The 22,086-nt window shown below is 41.5% G+C and overlaps 1 protein-coding gene and 1 long non-coding RNA gene across 2 annotated transcripts; one reads left to right on the top strand and one right to left on the bottom strand.

Moving 5' to 3' along the window:
* Positions 1 to 680: 680 nt before the first annotated feature.
* Positions 681 to 5,353, bottom strand: LOC139637403 (spidroin-2-like). Its single transcript, XM_071506079.1, has 5 exons — positions 5,092 to 5,353; positions 2,034 to 2,207; positions 1,315 to 1,560; positions 1,178 to 1,198; positions 681 to 905 (listed from the first exon to the last, which is right to left on the bottom strand). The coding sequence occupies exons 1-5, from the start codon at positions 5,165 to 5,167 to the stop codon at positions 703 to 705; spliced, it is 720 nt and encodes a 239-aa protein (XP_071362180.1). The 5' UTR covers positions 5,168 to 5,353; the 3' UTR covers positions 681 to 702.
* LOC139637405 (uncharacterized) lies at positions 3,121 to 20,787 on the top strand. The gene is made up of 4 exons (XR_011694594.1): positions 3,121 to 4,689; positions 5,045 to 5,140; positions 13,330 to 13,409; positions 14,712 to 20,787. It is a non-coding gene; the product is annotated as an uncharacterized lncRNA (long non-coding RNA).
* The last annotated feature ends 1,299 nt before the right edge of the window (positions 20,788 to 22,086 follow it).

The raw sequence follows: 22,086 nt of genomic DNA, 5'->3' as shown, positions 1-22,086 counted from the left end.
CATCCTGCATAGGCAACTCGCATGTTTGGAGAGGCATGAAATTCCAAAGCAAAGCAATCTTTCTGACTGACGTGATGACTTCCGTGCTTTATCTGGGACCTGCCATGCCTGATGCATTAGCCGTTATCACTGTATGTGTGCATTACTGTATGTGTGCGTGTGAGGGTGGGTGGCCCCTCAACAATAGCATATAACTTTGAGGTAATGAGGAAATGAAATAATGGTACATGTATGCAGTCCTTATCCTGCTGCACTGAATTGCCCAGAGGAAAAATATTTACAGTACAGGGGCTGACCACTGATCCATGTGTGCATGAAGACGTTTAAGTTTCGTAAGTTGAAGTCATAACATGTTGGATTCAGCGAATATTAATATTAATATTATTAATTACTCATGTCCAAACAGTAAAGTTATGGCAAGTCTTTCACACATACCAATCTGTTCTCACTGATAAGATTGTAATTGCATAGACTATCTGGAATTGTCAATATAAATATTAGATATGTATATCCCTTTATCAAATACTTAAAAATGTCGTCAGACAGAAACTATTCAAAACAATATCATGCTATGTCTCTTTAATGGAGAATAAATGTCTGTACTTTTAGATAATTCCATTTAATTAATTAATTGCACTGCAGCTCAAACTAATACATATTATTTAATGGAAGAAGTGGGAATGGACGATCTAATATTTATCATTAAATATGTTTATGAGCCAAAAAAAACTCCCTGCCTGTTCCTTGGCCACCTGGACCGCTGCGCCCTGGTCCAAAACCACCTGGACCAACTCCTCCAGGCCCAGTTCCGAAGCCTCCAGACCCAAAACCACCTGGCCCAACTCCGCCCAGTCCTCCTCCTACACCTCCAGCTCCTTGTCCTCCTCCAAGCCCTGTGGTTGCACCTCCAAGAGACAAATAAGATACCAAAAAAAAATCCCACTTACTTTTTTCTGTTTTTAGAGATTAGAGCTGCCATGATGGTCTCTAGGTTTGTTCCTACACACCTCACATAAACAACTGAATATTTCCATGCATGAACTTCATGACATTTGAGCTTTACTGTTTGCGAAGCTTCTGACTGTCTAAATTAAAGACTAAAATTTTTCTCTTTAGGATTCTAATGCACACAATCTTAAATCAGTGATCTAACAACACCCAGGCCAGAAAGTCTTACCTGTTTTTGGAGGCTTTCCACCTGTAAGAAGAAAGCAATTGGGACAGTTAAATCAACTATAGCATAATGGAAAACTTTGCTCTACGGTGGTGAAAGAAATAGATAATCAATACATCAACCAGCCATATTTGTCTTACCAGGTCCAAATCCCAGTCCACCACTGCCTGGACCAAAGGTGCTGGGTCTAAAACCTCCCGGTCCAACTCCTCCAGGTCCGACTCCCCCTGGTACGACTCCCCCAGGTCCGACTCCTCCTGGTCCTACACCTCCCGGTCCGACTCCCCCTGGTCCTATGCCTCCCGGTCCAATGCCTCCCGGTCTGACACCTCCTGGTCCGACTCCTCCTCGTCCAACTCCTCCTGGTCCTTGACCACCATAGCCCCCTGAAGAATACAGTCACCAATGTGAGTCATAAAACACATACACCTGTAGATGAAGACAAACCAGACAGGGGTAAACAAGAGCATCAACACATTGTACACACATTTTTAGCCAGATTAGTTTCATGTGTTTGAAATGAACAAGAGGTATTTATCATCTGTGAGACATAAAAAACACACCTTCAGTTTTTCCTCGCTTATAAGCTGGAACTCCTCCAGTAACTGATGTCATTTAAACAAAACATATTGAAAATATGAAGTATGTGGGTCGTATAAGTGATGACACAATCTTAAATGTTTAAGTGTCATTTTTTATGACCACAGCTGCATCTGAAAGCTGATGCCTGTGCGTTACTTGTAGTGAAATGACTCAGTGTCTCCTCTCAAACAGTTATTCCTCATATTTACTGTAGAACTTCAAACTGCAGTCATGATCAGCGCTATAAAACTGAACAGAAAACACAAAACACATCCACCTCCACCAGGTCCAAAACCTCCTAGACCAGCACTAGCTCCTCCTGGTCCAGTTCCTCCACCAGGCTGAAATCCAGTCCCGGCTCCTCCAGGTCCAAATCCTGTTCCAGCCCCCCCTGGTCCAAATCCAGTTCCAGGTCCAGCTCCTATGCCAGCACCAGCAGGGATGTATACACCTGATACACATAACCAGTTCAGGGTTATATAATGTTCAAAGCCAATGTCAATGTGATTTTTTTCAACTAATTTTTCTGCAACTGTGCTCCAGTTTATTATTATTATTATCATATTATGTTATTATTATTATTATTATTATGAATAAAACTAATTAACACCGTTCTTTTTATAAGAGCATAAAATTACCTCTATGTCAGGTGCAAATGGTGCATGCAACACATGAACGGTGTTTTCATTGTTTTGGACTCCTAACACACAGATTTTGTGGAATTTATGAGTCATAAGTCAGAGCTAATGAGGCATCATTTTCTCCTCTTTGCCAGCATTTAATAAAACCCATTTAATTTTTCGAAATAACAAGGATTACATTTAACAAATGGGATGAGTTTGCCACACAAGCAGATAGTGATTATCACCCCCCATGCTCTCTGAGTTTCTCTGTAGTTGATAACAAACACCACTTCATCCAAAAGGCATGTGTCTTTGGTCATAATTCTCACACTTTTCTGCACCTATGTTCTGTTTCACAAATCACGAAAGCCAAAAATAGAAACACGGAGAGCGAACAACTATAAAAGGAAAGTTTTTTAAGATCCCACAGTCCAGATGTAAAAAGAAGAGGTCTGCAGGGATTCCTAAAGAATGCGAGTTACTGATCTCACAGTAATGCCATGTACAGCACATTAACAGCACACAGTAAATAACTTCACTGTTCAGTCATTCAGCTCTGCCCGCTGCATTCTGCTGTGCAGAAACCTCCTCCAAAAGCTTTTGTTGTTTTGGGAGGAATCTTTATTGAATGGAAACAATGGAGAGGTAAAACTTTACAGTTATGTACACCAGAGATGTGTTACACTACAACATGCAATAAAACATTGCATGTTGTAGTGCAGTAATGAGGGAGGCATCTCATTACTGAACTAATAATGTTTGTCTCATTTTATTACTCTGCTCCCAATATCACACTGTAACTATTAATATTTGCAGCCACTCTGGCAGCGTAGACAGTCAGTGCAGTTATCTCAACCCTATGACATGGATTGCCATGAAATTTTGTACAGACATTAATGATCCCCAGAGAATTGGCTTGATCTCCTGACTTTTCTTCTAGCACCAGGTCAGATTTTTTTTTTAAATCTATGTAGTGAAATAACTCAACACATACTAAATAGATTGGCACAGACATGATTGCCAGGGGATGAGATTGAAATGTATCAACAATTGTTGAATGAATTAATGTGCACTTTGGTGACAACCTTCATGTAAAGTAAAGTTTACTGATTCCCAGACTTTTCATCTCCTGCCACCATCAGGTCAAAATCTAAATTTGGTCAATACATTGCTTTTTCCGTCTTACAGTTTGGTTTTCAATTTCACAGAGCAATACAGATACACATACTGTAGCTCCTGGTATGGCTTCATCTTGTTGAAGGTGCACTGACACTGTTTTAATATGGATTTTAAAATGAATTTGAAGTGAGCAGGGGAATATGTTATGATATAGATTTTGGTGAATGAACATGTAATTGCAATGTTTTTAAGTCCAGCCGGACACCTCTGTTGATATCACCCCGCTCTCATCTCCTGTCAGCTCTATACTGCCTCCTCTAAAGAGCAATTTGCATCTAAAACTTAACTATTTTCATCACACAGTCTGTTGTTTCAAACATCCAACCCTCGCTTTATAATCCATATACAATCCATATACTTCTGATTCAAGCTGACTGTTGAAAAATATAGAAACTTCAGTACAAATACTCATCCTGTCTGCTTCAGTAAAACTAAAACGCAGAAACTAAACAACCAATGACAAGTCTCCTTACTCCGTAGTGAGTGTGCAGTGGCTCAGCCTGACCTTGTATGTATTTTTAAAGCACCTGTGCTGTCCTCTGTCAAGATGAGGGGGAGCATGAGGAGGATCTCATCACATCAGCCAGCTGTAAGCTCATGCAGACAAGACCATGAGAGAGGATCGGTGGGGGGGGTCTGGAGCACACGGTTGTAGTTAAAGCTTTTAATGAGGTGCAGAGCCTTGTTAAAAACTTTAATTATAACCTTGTTATCCAGACCTCATGCCTCAAGAGGAGGGAGAGCTGAAATGAAATATACACCTGGGCTCCGTAAAGTCACATAGATCATGCAGCGTTATGTGTCTAAGGACTGTCATCATTATTTAAAGTACTTTCACAGTTCATCCTGCCAAAAATCTTGAAATTGAGTACTACATCTGTAATCTTGTGTGGAAAGTTACAGCAGCAAGATAAGCAAAGGCATGTTTTATTTATAACCAAGAAAACTCTTGAGAACCTTTTGATACAGGAAAGATAAAGCAAGTCCAACACAAGCTCAGTCCATTATCCTCCACAGTGTTATTATTAATCTGACAGCAAGACTGGAGATAAGTTTAACCTTTGTTTCAGAGCTACAACTCTATTCACAGATTCAAGATGTAAAGAAGATGTAAAGAAAACTGCAGAAATGGTAATGATAATATTTATGAAAACTACTTATGATACTGCAAAAAATAAATAAACAAAAAACACGAATAAAATCACCTTTTTGACTGATTTCTGCAGATATTGTGCAGTGTGCATTCTAGAGAAAAAGTCTGCAGCAGGGATTTTTTTATTTATTTTTTTTATTATCATCATCAATAATCTGAAGCAGCCACTTTCTACCAGAATCTTAGACAATGTCATTACCGTAATAATCATAGCTGCTGCAGATAGAAATTAAAAAATGTCCTGAACTACCAGTAAAGAAAACTGGACCTGTTCAATGCCTCCCTCTTCTGCTAAAACTGCCACATAAACCTAATGTGACACCTGATCCACAGGTGCTGCACTGCTGAGAGCTGCACACAATGCAGTAAAGGGGACCCACCTCCTTGCAGTGATGGTTTCCACAGAGCCAGCAGAAGGACTCCATGTAGGTACGTGGCCACCGTTCCTCTCGCCATCTCGCTCCCAAATGTCCCTCTCCTCTCCCAAGCTCCAGGTTTTATCCCCAGCAAGCCTATCAGGGCTCAACAAGGCCTTTAGAAAGAAGGAGGGAAAATGAGTGAGTGAGAGCAAAAAAAAAAGGGGGACAGGATGCAAGACAGGACACTGTGTAATTGGCTAAGAGACACGCAGAGAAGGATAGACAAGGAAAAGAGGGGTGGGGGTGGGGTGGGGGTGGGGGGTGGGGGGGGGGGGGGGGGGGGGGAATTAAACCAAATAGGTTGTTTCAACCCACCCCCCAAATTACTATTATGCTGTATTTATTTAGTTCTCTGCTGCCAAAAGGAGGCAGCATGAAGGATGTGTTGGAGAGAGGGAGACGGGGGGGGGGGGGGGGCATGTAAGAGAAACCAGTGAGTCTGTGAATTGTAAAAATTGGGGGTCCCTGCTTTTCTCTTTCCCCAGATATCTCAAAAAGTAAAAGGGAACTGTGCCAAAAGTTCCTTATGGATTTCTAAACAGTGTCATGTTGAAGTTGAGGGAAAACACCAGCTATAGTGACACAACAAGACCTTTATCGTGAGTCTTTCGTGTCCATCCATGAAATGTAGCTTAAAAAGATGAAATGCATGACTAAAAATGAAATCATAATGAAAACATAAATATTATAATCGATGGATATATGGATATATGGATGATGGACGGAGATGTAAACAGCTGTGTGTGCACAAAGGGATGTGGTGGCAGTTTGATCCACAGTAGAGCTTGTTTCCACAAAAAAATGTCAATGGATGTAATGAAAACCTTCATCCTCTCTTCTTGTTCTTCATACACTGGTGGACAAGTGAATCCCTGTGACCTTGAAATCAGATCATAGCATCTTCTGCATGAGTGAGACAAATGTTTGAGAGAAGGAACATCAGAGCATAAGAAATACAGGAGAGTGAAGGAAGGACACAATAAAGAACAGACAAAGAACAGAAAAGCAGGAAGTGGGTTAAGTTAAGAGTTGATTAAGTTAAGATAAATTAAGTTAGAGGGTTAGAGCAGCCTTGTGGTGGTTGTCTCTTAATAAGACTCACATCATTTTATCAGAGCTATCATGTGGCCAGAAAATCACCTCTGGAGAGGCGATTCACCACCTGGACTCCCAGCTGCCATAGAGACACACCGGTCAGCATACCTGCAAACAATCAGTGCTGTTATTTCGACCAGTGCTATTGCTGGGGTTTTTCTCCATGTTTGGGCTGGCTAGTCCTGTCCCAGCTCCTGAGGGCCAAAACTCTGAAACATTTTCTTTGTCTGGTGATAATGGACCTGGAAACAGATTAAGTAAATGAGCTAATGGTACTTAGAGAGTGCATCATTTGGCAGGAAAATGTAGTTTCACAGTTGATGAGTGGACATTCAACCATCTGACTTACCTCTGGGAGAAGGACATGAGTGTCAGTTCTTTCTATAAAATCCTGCTTTCCTGCAGCCCTTTGACCTGTGGCTCATGGTCACCTGGGGCAAGACGGGGCCAGTAAAAGTGATCTCATTATCCAACTCTGTGCAGTTCTCAGTCTCGTACAGTGATTTCTACCTAAACCATGAGTTTCTAGGCTGAAATGATAAATAGTTTATCACAAATGACTGAACGAACCAGCATCAGAGGCTAATGTCAGTAACATGAGTCTGGAACGTGGCAGATGTTTCTAAGATGTGATCATGCAGAAGCCTTTGGCTCTTGAGTTCTGTCCAAAATGGCTCAATTAGTAAACAAGTGGACTGTATATTTGTATTTCTGCAAGAGTGTGTGCTTGCACCGCTTAGCTGTGTATGTACATTTGTATGTGTATGTGTGTGTTAGGGAGAAAGGAGAGAGGCAGTGCTACCTGAGCACCCATAATTGGTCTGAAAGTGGAGTTTTATTGCTTCGTTTTTCAGATCTGGTATGCTTTGTGTTCAGATTTGATGGAACTACATAGTTATGCAGTGAAATAATACTGGGGTAATAAGATCGAAGAATGAAGGGTGAAATGAAAACTATATGCTAAGAAGCATATGTATTTTTTAGTCTTGTTGTCATTAATACAGATGTGAAGACCAGACTTACATAATAATAAACATAACATAATAAAATAACATAATAAACATATTGCAAAAAATACAGACACCAGGGTGATTTGTCAGATAGTTCTCAATGATTTAAAATTATAACTAAACACAATTTATATTCCATGCTACTAGGCTTGGATTGTTACATGTTATTGTTGCAGATGTTTGTTTCACATAAAACTTTCATGGTTACTTAAAATTTCCTGTATCATCAGACTGCTGCTCAACTTTTGCAACATTTCAAATTAAAAATTTTAAAAGTTGAACTGATTTCCTTCCAAAGGACGTTACAATCTGTAACCATTCCTTCAGTCTGATACCTGGGACCGACTGCAGAATCAAAGAAACAGAAGTTACAAAGAACTTCCAACAGTGGAAGCAGAGAAGTTGTACAATGAGAAAATTGGACCCGTTTATTAATTCTGAGCAGAAGTTTCCACTACAGTTACATCCTTCATGATGACATAATTACGCTCACACCTGCATATGTAAACACAAAGAGGAACATTAACTCAGCTTGGCCAATAAGAGGCGTTGTTGTTTTTGTTTTTCCTGTGTGGAGTTTGCTTGCTGCCCTGATGTTTATGTGGGGTTCTTCCCAAAATTGAAGGCCATACAAGAAAACTGAAAATGTGAGCTTATGAATCCTGTGGTAGCAGACTTTCTAACAGAGAGCCGTTCATGTCCTCAAAGTCAAACATATCACAATGAAAAAACAGAGTAATGACCAAAACAAAGCTGTAACAGCCTTTTATGCAGCACCATGTTGGAAACCGTGACAAACCAAAAACATTTCAGCTTTCAAAAAAAACCCTCATCTTTTGATTCTGGACTTTGACTCTGGATTTATTTGTGGGTTCCACAAATAGGTTTCACATAAACATTAATGTCATAGAGTAAGACAGCAAAAATGTTTCTAGTTAAGAAGAGAGAAAATATGCACGTACATCTAAAGAGCTCTCTGCCTCCTCTGGTTTAACTTCAGTACAAACTCTGGAGAGAAAGTTGAAATGAATTATTATTCTTATTATCTTTGCTATCAAACTCTATTGTACTGTAGTTACAGTGGAAACATGTAGACATGACATCATGTTGTCTGCATTTGGCCGGTGGTCGACTGGAATAAGACAAAAAAAAAAAAAAACCCTCAACAAAAAAATGGGCACAGAAACGCAGCTTCTACTGCCAACATTTTTCATACAAAGTTAAGGTGTTATTCTTCAAGTGTGGTAATGTGTGTAAATAGTATGATTCATATACACTTTGACAGTCATCACTACGAAACACACACACACACACACACACACACACAGTCTCTCTCATCCACCTGCTGTTCACTTCCCACATCCATCCACGCAACCTGCAGTGCCATGCGCCCTCATCTTTGCCAGCTCAGAGAAGCGTATCAGTGTTACAAATAAAGTAGCCAACTGAGTAGTGCCTGTTCTGAGTTTACCTAACGTCTACCTAGCGTTTACCTAATGTCTGCTGCCTATATATGGGCGTGTGTGAGCTGGAGGCCCGCTCACCCCCTCCAGACTGGTTATTTACCCCTCTGGGTGATGGAGGGAGGGAACGACAGCGATAGAGAGCAAAAGGGAGGTTAAGGCAGAGAAGGCAAAGGAGAGGGAGGCCGAAAAGGCGTGACCAGACAGACAGAAAAACAGACAGACATGCACACTCAAACGTGCACTTGTTTGACTTGATAAACTGACTGGAGCGCTGGCGAATGTCAGGCTAAAGGTCTGGGTAGGATCCACTTTCCCTGCTGACCCGTGCCAAAGAATTACACCTCTGAATCTAATGTCGAGCCCACAGGCCCAAAGCCCACCCGTATACACGCACCCTTTGAAAATCAGTTACCATGGAAACAAGTCATCTTTCACCGCACAGTGGGATTTATTCAGGTACACGATGGGTCCAGCTCGTAAAGCATAACATCAGGTTTTGTCAGCTTTACCTTTTGATCGGATGTGGCCTTAATGGCCGTAGTGTTGCATCATCAGTGAGGGTTGGCGGTGCCACATGTGTATAGTGATTATCTCATATGTAAAAGAATCTAGGTCTTTGTATGATGTATGATGAATAATCCTCAAAACCCCTAAATGTTTGATAATGTCAGTGACATAGTGTATGGGGTAATAGTGAAAGGTTTGTCATGATAGATTATTGATCATTATTTCTTAACTGTAATGATCAATTATGTATTACAGAGGGAGCTGACCCTGGATACAGCTGAAGCCTATTGCAGTCCTCTTGAGTAGCCCATGGATATAGCACAGATCTTTTGTACAGATTGACACATGCTACAGTCTGGATTTTAATGTTGGCCTGAGGTTTTTTTGCACCCGATAGCGTCGATGCTGATGCAGGCGCTGGCCTCTCTATCAGTGGAGAATGACTGAGCTGATTCACCACTGCTTCATCAGCAGCAGTCAGCATTATGAGTGACGAGGCAGTGTTGGACTGTGTAAAGTGGGAATGGCATGAAGCGGATGACATAAGAAACTACTTAGGATGTCAAACTGATAACAGCAGTATCACTCCTCCAGTGTTTCTGTGTGTCCGGCAGGATAGTGTATCTCTGGTGCTTTTCAGATCTGGCATTAATATGTGTCTCAGCTGATCAGCTCACAAGTGGACAACTTGTCAATTGTTGTCAGTGTGTGTGTGAGAGAGAGAGAGAAAGAGCGAGAGAGTGCAGAGGGACTGAGCGAATCATTTCACTGCACACAGCTCTACAATGGGATAAGGCTTTAGCTGTTATGAATCATCATTATGAAACTGTGTTGGGACTCATTAGACTGTGACAGAGGACGTCAGTAGAGTAGGCGGACCTTCAGTGTGGCTCAGGACACATTGGCGTTCACACTGCTCATGGCCCAGACCACCTCCGAAGGTGAATCTCAAACGTATCCTCAGTACGTCCTGGGTGCATTCACACCTGCACTTAGAGCTGACCACATGTGATTGGATCACCTGAGACAGATGTTAATACCAGGTCTGAACAGGGCCTGTGAGGACAGAAAGGACAAGGACAAGTGTGTAGTGAAATCATACTTCTAGCTGCCATGGTAATACTGTAAGTGTGACGTCAGAATAAAGACATGTGACCCTCTCTGCAGATTCATGTACAATCAGTACAACGCTGGATTAACTGGTTCAATTTCTAGCAGTGAGGGAAGAGAGAAGCTTATCCTTCTAATAGTTTTCAGGATGCTCGTGCAGCACTGCAGGGCAGCTCATTCTTGCCGCATTAACCTCTGCACACATTATGCTTTCCTGGTGAAACTCCTCCATGGCCCATTGAAAAGAAAAGAGCAGCTCACGGTCGTGGCGGCACACTATAGCACACCCTGCTCAGGACATCAGACGGGTCAGCACTGACAGGGACCGACAAACATTTATTGACAATGACTACATTTTTGAGAAAATGCGGGAAAACGCAGAAAAAGAAATTGGGGGCATGACCCAGTTATTAGTGATCCCACATGTGGCCGACCATTTAAACTGAAGACAGTGAGCATTTGCTTAAGTGGCTTGATTAAGTCATCGAGGCAGAGTTATGTCATGATAGAATGGGAACACTTAAAATCCCCAGAAGTGCTTTCCCCTCTTGCTTGTACACAGATACACACAGACAAAGGAAAATATACACATCCTGTATGTGTACTCACACACAAAGGCACAAATTCACAGGAACACGTTTTATATCACGAAATGCAGCTGAGGAGCGTGATGTCAGATGAGTTATGCGGTACGATGTCGCCCGTTACTAGCAGGCCCCTTCCCATGACTCATAACGACCCTCGGCACGGAGGGGAGAGGCTTCTCCTCCCAGGAGGGTTGAAACAACACCAAATCAAGAACAGCGTCCTACAAAAACACTGCAGCACTGTAACATACAGAGTGGCCATCCATCAGTGTGCAGCGGGGAAAAAAAAGAGACTGAAAGACATAAAGGATGCAGGAAACAGCTGGGTTAGGAGGTCGTGCAGTGAGGAGTGAGAGGCCTGAGAGGTCAGAGCACTGTGTGAGTGTGTGTTTGTGTGTGAGGGATCAGCAGCAATGTCTCGTGTCGACTGTGAATACTTGAGAGTTGAGATTCAGAACCCGATTGTGCGGGAATGTCAAAGTCACGCATTCTCTGCAGTGAGGCTGTGAACGCAGCGTAAATCAGAGCGTAATTTCTCTGTGACGTCGGAGATAGGATTTCAGATACAAGACCATGAAAATCAGACAATCTTACATCCTGGTGTGTGTGTGTGTCTGTGTCTGTGTGTGTCTGTGTCTGTGTCTGTGTGTGTGTGTGTGTGTGTGTGTGTGTGTGTCACACTCACTGTCAGATGTTTTGCATTGAACTTTCCTCAGGCAGACTAAAGTAAGTGGAATGATGAGGTCAGTGCTTCACTTCATGCCAGGCATAGTGTGTCACACACACACACACACACACTCTCTCTCTCTCTTACTTTACCATCAGTGGACTGTTGGAGTGTGGGCCGTCATTTCTATTCATTTAAGAAAAAACAAAAATACATTTTTGTCTCATTTACTTATATTGTAACATTTTAACAGCTTACTCTTTGAAAGTATGCTGTTGCCCTCTTCTATCACTAAAATGTACACAAGACCAGTATAATCAACACAGGGTTGCACTTCATGAGCACTTAAATGCATAAAACAGAGGATGAGTGATGCTGATTTATAATGAATATCACAGAAGATGTTTGATTTTTCAAAGTTACAATCATCTCCATATGAAACTGTATTTGCGTTTCTCTCCACTGCCGCTCTGGGAGGAAACACTCAGATGCTCCAAGGCCTTGAAACAGAGTGAGGGAGGTCAGTGATAGGTGACAGTGTTAAATCACTGGAGTGTAGTGTGCAGTGTACACTGTGCCAACACTGAAAACATTTCTCAAACATCAGTATAGACCTTTGAAAAACTCATTATTTTATAGTTTATGTTGATACAGCTCAAGTATGTGCAATCAAAAAAGCAAATATCATCAAAATCAGTCTTTGGATAAACTTTGGAACGACTCTCCTCAAACACTCAACACAAACAGCCTGTCACATCTTGCTTTACTTTTCTTCCTTCTTCCTTAGCGTTCATGTTTTAACCTCCTGAACTTTTTTCTGTTTTACCACATTCAGTCGCAGACATTCACACAGCAGAGATACTGTCAGCGCCAGGACTGTAATCCATCCAGAATCATGCGTGGGTCAGGCCTATAGCGTGAAGACATAACTGATTGAAATGTATTGCTGCATCCCAGCAACGGGAACCCCCTTCGTGCAATCTGAGGTCATTTGGCTCCCCGTTTAGCAGAGGATCACCCGGCCGAGGAACCTGATGATGAGTTCTTCTCTGTCATCACCACAGCATCGGGACAGAGGCACCCAGATGGAGGGAATTATGACGCGGAAATCATCTCATTCTCCTGCTGACATCAACAGAGGGGGGGCCAATTAGACAGCAGGCTCATCTAACTTCTTGCCCGATCAGATAGTGGTTTACACTTCTGAACGCACGCTGAAAACCTGACGCAACCTCTGCTCAAACGGTTCACAGTTTGTCTTCTGGGGGTTTGGCAGGTACTCTGTGATTGGTCACAGTCTGAGGGATGATGATGATGAGTTTGGTGATGTGATGATGAGGAGGAGTGCCATTCCACGGCTTTGTTTACGTCTGTAATGACAGCGTTCGGTCAGCCAGTGCGTGCGTGTGTGAGTGTGTGTGTGTGCTGCTGTTTTCACACTGAGCACGTTTGGAGAGGTTTATATTAAGTCTCTCCCTTGACTCCCCTCATTTGGTCAGGTGCTATAAATGCCAGTCAATCTGTAACCACACCACCTGAAAACGTAGCTCTTGGTCCTTTTCCAGGAGAACTGAGGTGGAGTTCATGAGGAGTGAGAACATAATTGTACCAGCTACAGGAAATTGCACTCAAACACACCATTTTACAGGCATAAGGAGGCAGACTCTGACATCTGAGAGTCGGCAATTACTCACACTGGAGAGTGTAGTGTAAAAGCGATTCATGATGTTCATTGCAATCTTTCATTTTTTTTACAGGGTATAAACACGAAGGAAGGGACAATATCATGACGAGGTCAGAGAGGTTACCAACATGCTGTCCAGAATATGAGCAACATGTGAGTCCAGTTTTGTTTTCAATGCCTGTTTTGGACTTACACTATAAACAACTAGAATTACCACTTTGCAGTTGTATGCATCTGCCACTCAGACTAGTTTCAGGTTGCATCGCTGTTATTATTTTTGTGAAATTTTGTCATAATTGCTGTGTGAAGTCTTCAGTAATGGCTAAAAAGTGTTTTGTGACCTTGACCTTTGACCACCAAAATCTGGGGAGGAAAAATGGGATGCATTGACAGACAACCTGAAAACCAACTCTGGCTGTTGCCGGCGCTGAGGCATTAAAACGCTAATAAGCAGAGCTTTCATGCAGGTTTAAGAGCAATGAAGACAAACAGGGACGCTGACAGATAACCAGGATCAGGAGTACATGTATTATTCTCAAAAATGATGTCTGAGGTCCCGACAGGAATAGATTGATACCGTTGCATTAGCTGATGGACACTGTGGACGCTGGCCAGTTTGATGATGAATTGCCCACTTGGAGCTCTCACTGCTCCCAGAGTGAATGATGACCTGTGGCTTTACTTGTGAGAACAGCAGAACGACAAACAGACAGAACCTACAGGGACACAGAGACATGTGCTCACAGTAAACATTAAAACACACACCTGGAATAATCACTTCAGTGTTATTTTAGTACAGATAACACTTAATGTATCTGAAGTCATATTAAAACTGCACCCAGTTTTTTTTAACTGAGATAAAGATGAACGTAGCTTCTAATTTTAAATAATGCTCTTTAATCTTTGTAGCTGCGGCCAAGAGGTGAGTTCCAGCATTCAGGCAATATGAATGTGTTAACGTGCTTATTTCATTAGGCTCTGTTTCATTACAGCACAAGGAATGCATGTCATGTTTCACAGCACCGACATTGTGAGAATAACAATCATGAGATCATGAATTAGACTTCATGTGTATCAATCAGTGGCTTGTCATGATGCATAATATCGTACATACAGGTAACTAATGGTTTCTAACCTTTTCATAATGACTGAAATGCACAGCAATGCAAACATTCAGGTTTAACCCCAGAGGAGTTGCTCTGTAATTTAGAATAGCACCCAGCTAACACACCGTCAGAGGAGGAATCACCAGAATGAATCAGGTCTCCAGCAAGTACAGTAAATACCCAGAGGTGTGTGTGTAACTGGTTTAAACTGGACCACAGTTACTCCAGTCTGCACTGCACTTTCATGAGCACAGTACTCATTGACCTGAACTGAAGCGTCAACATCTTCTCCACAGTAATCCTACATGTTCACACTGTCCGAACACTGTTCATTCTCCTCCGACTGTAGCTGCTGACGCTGTGGACTCGCACTCCAACCAAGTGGCCTGTATGTTCCAGCTTCCTGTCAACATGATTAATGTCATCTCAATGCCACCGCTGCAGCGGACAGGTGGCAGGGCCTGCAGGTCTGTCACACATGACAATACCCAGTCACAGACAGTCTCTCGCCATATCACGTCCAGCAAATCAAAAGTGAGCACATTACTCACATACAGCACACACATACTCACATACAGCCCACTCGGGCCGACACATTTTAATTGGCACTGAAACCTGTTTTGATTTCTGTTTTATTGTTGTCTTAACTACTGTGAGAAGACTTAACTTTTGATAGGAACACAACACAGAAAAAAAGGCTCGAGCCAAATGTGACTGAAGTGAGAAACGTTTGATACTAAATAAATGTCACAGAGCTAATATAGAGCAGGACCACCACAGCTCCAGTCCTGCTTGCGGTCTTGGCACAGAGGGAGCAGCTGACAAAGGGAATGCCTGCGTCACTTATTTAAAAAAAATGTGCTGTGGGAATTCATGTGCCACCACCCATGCTTACTTTCATTGAGTATGATTTAGCAGTGACATCAAATGTAAGATTTTACTTGTGTCCTTCATCTTTTACAGTGATCTTTTATTGTGTCATGTGTAAATAGGCTTAGTTACTGCTGTTTTAAATCACACAGTAATGTGGAAATAAGAATAAAACACATCTGATCATAGTTTCCACCTCCTCGTGTCATCAGTCAGTTGGCTGCTGTAGCTTGTTACACATCGGTGCAAAAAGACACAAACATCTCATCATGTCTACATTTAGCACAGGCAGAATTCTGTTGTAATGATGCCATTATTTACACCATACAGCCTCAAGCCACCTTTTTAAAGTGCACGGCATGAGGCATAATAATCACTTAAATAACATTTCAATATATTATTAGCAGAATTTCATTCATTTGACTGATTACTTTATTTAACACATCATCTGCCTCATCAAAGCTACGTTAATCGATTGCTTCCATCTATCGATTATCAACAGTCGTTTATCCTGTGCAGAGTCACAGAGGTTGGAGCTTCTCCCTGCACAAGAGGCAGGACACACTATGGACATGTCACCAGTTTATCACATGACTTTAGCACACACACACATTGAACATCCTGATGTTTGTGACATTTGAAGCAAATATTATGTGTTGCATTTGGTTTTATTGTAATGTGGACTTGAAGGGGGTGAAAGAAAAGCCATCAGACCAGTGAACTTCTGCACGTTCACCAGGACACTGTGTGCAATCAGCTGGTGTTGAAATGGCAAACTCTTTTTATTCAGACAATTACAGTATTTTTCGTTAATAAATCTCAAAAGCTTAGCCTAGCATCACCAGACCTATCCACATTTGTGACTGGAACCTCTCAGTTGATTTTCAATTTCCATGGGGCATTATAAATGGTCGCAGACCAAAATGTCTCTGGATGCAATTGGATAGACCTACAACCAATCAGAGCAGATAGTGGCCAGTAAATTAAAAAACAAATACTGTTAGTGCAGCTGTTTGTTCTTCTTTTAGAGAAAATATCCCGTCCAATTTGTTTAATACTGTCGCGATAGCGGATTCAACAGACCTCTCCACATCAGCAGCAGCCATCTTGGTTGTTAATGAAAATGCTTCACCAGCGCTCCTCTGTCAGTCATTGTATCAGACCCTCCCCATTTTAGAAAAATGTTTGTGATTGGCCCAGCCTGTCTCAGGACGGATGGATCTGTTTGAATGGGGGGGGGGTCAGGCCCAACTACAAGAGTGAAAAAACCAAGAGTACGCTGATTGGTCAGCTGGTTAAAAGCTCTGCTGTCAGTTAAAGCTGTGCCTCAGTTCCATGTTGAACCCTGCCATAAATACATGTTTGACATGTGTTATCATATCTTTCAGAACTGTCCTCTGGCCATAAACAGTGAGGGTTTTAAGTTTTCATGCCCAGCACAGGCTTCAGTAGATTAGGATAACCGAGTGAAATAAATGAGTATAGCTTTACACAAAGGGCTAATAGACTAACTGAATTACAGTGAAAGTCACTTAAATGGAAGTGTTTTTAAAAGTCTCCGTTCCACCCCGTAACTTTTTTACTTTTTTTTTTTTTTGGGATGCCCCCCTCTCGGGCCTCATAACATTAGCATCTGTGTGTTTGAGCCAGACTGTGTCTGACTGTTAGAGTGAAAGGTTGTTGCTGTCTGTGTGTTGAGAACAACGCCACTGACCTGTGCAGTGACTACACCTCTGCAAACACAGCAATTACAGTCGTTTCTGTGACTATGCAGAGCAGAGAGGGACAAGTTGTCTCCACAATGTCGAGAGAGAGACAGAAAAAGAAATCTCAAAAATATTACAGAAACTAGTATATGACATAATGAGCAAAGAAAGAGTCTTGATTGCCAAAAGTGTTGGACTCTCTGAGGAGTAAAAACTTCTTATCAGTGAAAAGTCTTACACCATCAGTTAATTTTTTAATTCTTCCCCAGTAATTCAGCCAAAAGCCAAATTAAAGGTTAGTTGGAATACACAGACCAAAATACATTTGTGAATGTGGAAAAGTGAATGTTGATTAATAAGCACCAAACTGGCCTTGTAGACTAGAAATTTGGCCTATTTGCTGTTATGGTTTGAGTTTGCCTTTTTACCCAGGGGGCCAATGAACAACGGCAGTCAAGTACCTAATGACTCAATTCAAAAACTGGGCTGAATTTGTGCTCACCAGAATAGATTCATGGCTTGTTGGATGACTTAATGCAGCAATTACAATTATCTGTTTCCAGTCTGATTGTCTGAACCCCGAGACTAAGAGCATAAACATTAAACTCACTTGTCTTCTCCACATGGACGTCTGCGCGGTGCTGAGCTGTGTGTGTTGCCAGTGCATGCCACAGCTATGACTGTAAAGATTCTGACCTTTGAATCTCGTCCAAAATGCAACAGGAGAATTTAATCAGTTTGCAGAGAGAGCGAGGGAGATTGAAAGAGAAAAGCAGGGAGGGGAGAGAAAGACATGACACAATTGGACTGAGCTGCCACTCAAGCCTTTGGCAGCAGAATTTATGAGCTCTGCTTGTGGCGCATACCTGCAGCACGTCCTCTCCTCCTGACCATACATAGAATCAGGCACAATCAGGCAGCTGTGATATAAATACTGAGTTGAGACATTTTGGCAGCTGAAACTGTGACCTAAATGCTGAAACTATGAACAGTGTTGATGGCTGTTTCTTAGAAGCAAGAGAGAAAATAAAACTAATGAAGTTACTGTAATCTTTTTATAGACTATCGAAGCCCTCTGGTTGGCTGCGCCATTAATCATAGATGGTGACAGAATGCCCTCGCCGGGCAAAACTTTGGTTTGAACCTCAGCGTTACATGGAGACGCTCTGCTATTATTGCTTTTATCGTTTATGTCCAAATAGCAACCATCACTGTTCGAACACACTTAACCAGGACTGGAGCTGCATCCCAGCTCCATACTTTATGCTAATCCTGCCGATACTAAAGCTGCCAGTTTATTAGGTACATCCAGCTACAACTAATTCAGTCTAATACAACAATAAATCCTCCTTCATGAAACTTATAATGTTCGGTGTTGGTTGAAACTGTTTTAGAGTGGTGTTGATTCAAAGTTATGGTTGCTATTAAGTGGTTGTATGTAAAAATAGAAGAAACTGTGCTTAAAAAAACAGGGAAAACATGGTTGATTCAGCAGTAGTTATTGGAAACACAGTTATTGAATTATTGAAAATAGATGGGGTTTTTTTTTTTTCAGATTTGAAATTTGTAAAAATTGTCTGAAATAGGATCTCAGGTGACATAAACTTAAGATATTGTCTTCTGTGGATACATAAGAGTGTGAAATGTTCATTTCTGGTGTGAAGCCTGTGGAAATAAACTGTAGCTTTGTTAAGATTAGTGTATACGTCTGATAACAGTGTTCAGTAAAGAGACACATGAAGCAATTAACCTTACTTGTGACACTTGATCCAACTCATAAACCAAAATCCAGGAAGTTACGGCATCAAACTTATATTGAATGTTAAAGAAAAAAATGTAAAATCAAATGGAATAAAAAACACAATAACCCAGGTATAAAAAATTAGATTTAAAAAATACCATTTTCAGTCGGAAGACTCTTTATTCTTCTCTTCACTTGTCATTGGTTGAAACATGCTCAGATGCTCTTTGCTATAAACTGCTGGACTGTTTTTCTGCATCTTTTTCATACTTTGGGACACATCAGTTTAAACTAATATAGGCTATTTCTTTATAATCTGTAAAAAGAAGATAAAATGTTTTTTCACATGGCTTGTCAGAGTGGTAGAAAACTTGTGAATGGCATCATTTTTTTCCCCTGTATATTGTACTAATGGCTGTCACAAGTAAAAAAGCAGACAAAGAAACATGGACCTGGAATATTTAACCCCACAGAATGAAAATATCTACACAGCTCGACACGACCCAGCTGTTGGAACTTGACAAAAACTTTTCTGTAGCAGTTATTGCTAATCTGCGTCTAACAGGCTGCCTAAATTAGCTCCAGAGTTTTTTTTTTTACTTGTATTTGTAGAGCAGACAAGTCAGTGGAGACTTGAACTTGTCTTTTCATCATGTTTTCAGAGATAGAGCTCCATTATCTTTGGAGGTCCCGGCAGACTTCAAGCCAAAACCATGACCTCACTGCACTGTGGGAAATTTCCGTGTATTCTGCCTCCATTGCAGTTTAATTCAATCATGTTTTTCTCTCAGTGTAATAACAGGGATTCATGTGGAGGTGGCTGGGATTCCCAGTGGCTGTTAAAGAAACGCTCCACTGAAAGCTGTCTTCTGCCCCTGTAAACTTGAAAGGTGGCTCTAAACCATTTGTATGTTGCTCTTTCACAGAGGATAAAGCTGTGATCAGTTTTGTCGTACAACTGTTACAACTGACTCCACCTGTGAGCCAGATCAAATATATAAATTGTATACTTTTACTAATTAAGTGGATTTAATCGCCATTTTTCTATAATAACAATGTGGGGTCATTGTCCTGCTGTGTCACCAGCTTCTACTGAGCTTCAGCAGGTGGACAGTGACCCTGACGTGATCCTGTAAGAGACACTGGTGATTCATTTTGACCTCAGTGATGTCGAGTTTGTCCAGGATGGTGTTTTTCTTATGCAGTGCCATTTTTAACACCATAAAAAGTGCTGCATGTTCTTCCCAACCTTAGTTTCATCGGTCTGTAAAACATTTTCCCAGCAGTGTTGTGAAGTTTCAGTGTGTTCTGTGGAAAACTTCAGGTGTGCAGTGATGTTTTGCACCATGATTTAAATATGATAGACTCATGAACAGAGATGTGTATCAGCTCCAGTGACTCTTTTAAGGTTTTAGCTGTAACTTTCAGGTTCTTTTTCTTACCTCACTGAGCATTCGGCATCCACTTCAGCAGAGAGCAGCCACACAACTAAATCATCTCCATTTATAGACAGTTTGTCTGACTGTGGACTGATGAATATCTGAACTCTTTGAGATGACTCTGTAACCCTTTCAGCTTTATGCAACTCAACAGTTCCTGATTGTCTTCTGATTGTCTCCTTCCTGCAACGCTTAGTTCACACCAGCAGAAATGTCTTGTGAATAGCAAAACTCAAAATGTTTGAGTGTTGTTTATAAGTCAAAGTATCTCTAACCCACATCTCCAATCTGGTTTCATTGGACTTCAGGTTTATTATCTCTTGACTCCAGTTAGCTTTTGTCGATTCCATTATCTGAGGGCTTCTCATGCTTTTTCCAGCCTACACTGTGCGTGTTTGAATGATTTATTCAGCATGGACAAAATACAATGATTTGTGTGCTGTTGCAGTGCTGTGCAGTTTTGTAGCTTAGATGAAGATCTGACTGTATTTGAAGACAAATTTACACATAACACATTTTTCTCACCACTACGTCTTCTGTCCATCAGTGTTTCTGAGATCACATGGTTTGTATAATGCAAAGACGGCGCTCATAAACCCATTCAAATCGTTTTACCATGAGTTATAAAATGTAAATATGAACCATATTACCGGATCTCCTGTGTTTCTGCCACAGGTAGTGACGAGGACATCGCCTACGTCAAGGCCCAGAGTCCCATCATGCAGCCTGGAGAGGGCCAGTTGTTTGATGCTCCATTTAGAGGGAGTATTCACTTACAACACGGTCTGTACAAGGTCAGGGGGCTGGCAGTGGAGACAGGAAGAGATGATGTCACCACCCGGGGAATATCTTTGAATCCCTCCCTTGGATGTATAATTTACAGCACATTAGCCAAAGTAATACCATATTGTTACCTATGACCTACTTTAATGTTTAATGTGTGTTTTATGGTAGAACATATGGCACTGAACATGACTCTGGTGTTGCTACATGTGGGGTGACATAACTCAGCTGCCTCAGTTTCACACCTTCCACTAAGCCACAATTTGTTCAGGTTTGCCCACAGATTGAATATGAAACATGCTACAGTGTGTTTCACATGCTAACATGCTACAGTATGTGCATATTTCACTTGGTTTAACTGTGTCGGTCAAATACATCTTTGTCACTGCAGGTGAAGTTGACTTAGATATTTTAGACCATGCAGAGGCAGTTCAGGTAAGAACAGACAACAAAGAGGACAAGTGGAGAGTTGACAGAAAATGAGGGGACGCAAACATGACAAACAACAAAGGGTCACGGCCAGACTCAAAAGTAAGAATTTGGGATGAGAACTGAAAATATAAAATCTGGTATTCTAACACAGGCTAAACTACAGGTTAATGACCACAAATATATGCTGCTTTGGCTTCATTTGCAAAGTGAGAGCAGGCAAAACATTTTCAAAACCTTTGAGCCGCCTTATGCCAGTAGTGGGATACAACCAAGTACATTTACTCATGTACTGTACCCAAGCCTCTCTCAACAGCACAGAGTCTGGAACGGTACGATAGACAGGGAGACAGTGAGCATGGCTCATTTCTCACCATGTGATCCAGAAGAGCTTGTCATTGTTTTGGCTAATACTGAATGATTTATGCTTCTCTACCTGAGGAGCCAGAGCTCAGTGTTGATGTAATAGCTCCACGTCTGTCAGAGCACAGACAGCTGGTCTGTACACACCAGAATAAACAAAGCACACCGACACGTTCCCCTCATATTCACTTCATGCATACATAATATGGAATAAACAGTCGCTTTTAATTACTATCCTCAGCCATGACAACAAATGCTGTTAGAGGCAGGAGAGTGAAAACATACTACAAGTGCACTTTGTAATGCTCTGCTTGATGGAAGTGGGGCGTGAAGCTCAAGGAAAAGACAGGATGTCACATGTTGTGACAATGTCACACAGTTGAGGAGGCATCA

The sequence above is a fragment of the Trachinotus anak genome, unplaced genomic scaffold, assembly GCF_046630095.1.
Source record: "Trachinotus anak isolate AG129_WGS33_773 ecotype Australia unplaced genomic scaffold, CSIRO_AGI_Tana_v1 ptg000020l, whole genome shotgun sequence".
In the NCBI taxonomy this organism is placed as follows: Eukaryota; Metazoa; Chordata; class Actinopteri; order Carangiformes; family Carangidae; genus Trachinotus; species Trachinotus anak.
The sequence above is the reverse complement of the archived record's forward strand: the minus strand, read 5'-3'. Positions and strand labels throughout refer to the sequence as shown.

Bases quoted from the DNA above. Each gene is read 5' to 3' on its own strand.
- LOC139637403 (XM_071506079.1), bottom strand. From the start codon at position 5,167: ATGGCGAGAGGAACGGTGGCCACGTACCTACATGGAGTCCTTCTGCTG. The intron at 2,208-5,091 runs GTGGGTCCCCTT...TATGTGTATCAG, and splicing joins GAAACCATCACTGCAAGGAG to GTGTATACATCCCTGCTGGT. The intron at 1,561-2,033 runs GTGGATGTGTTT...TGTATTCTTCAG, and splicing joins AGGTTTTGGACCTGGTGGAG to GGGGCTATGGTGGTCAAGGA.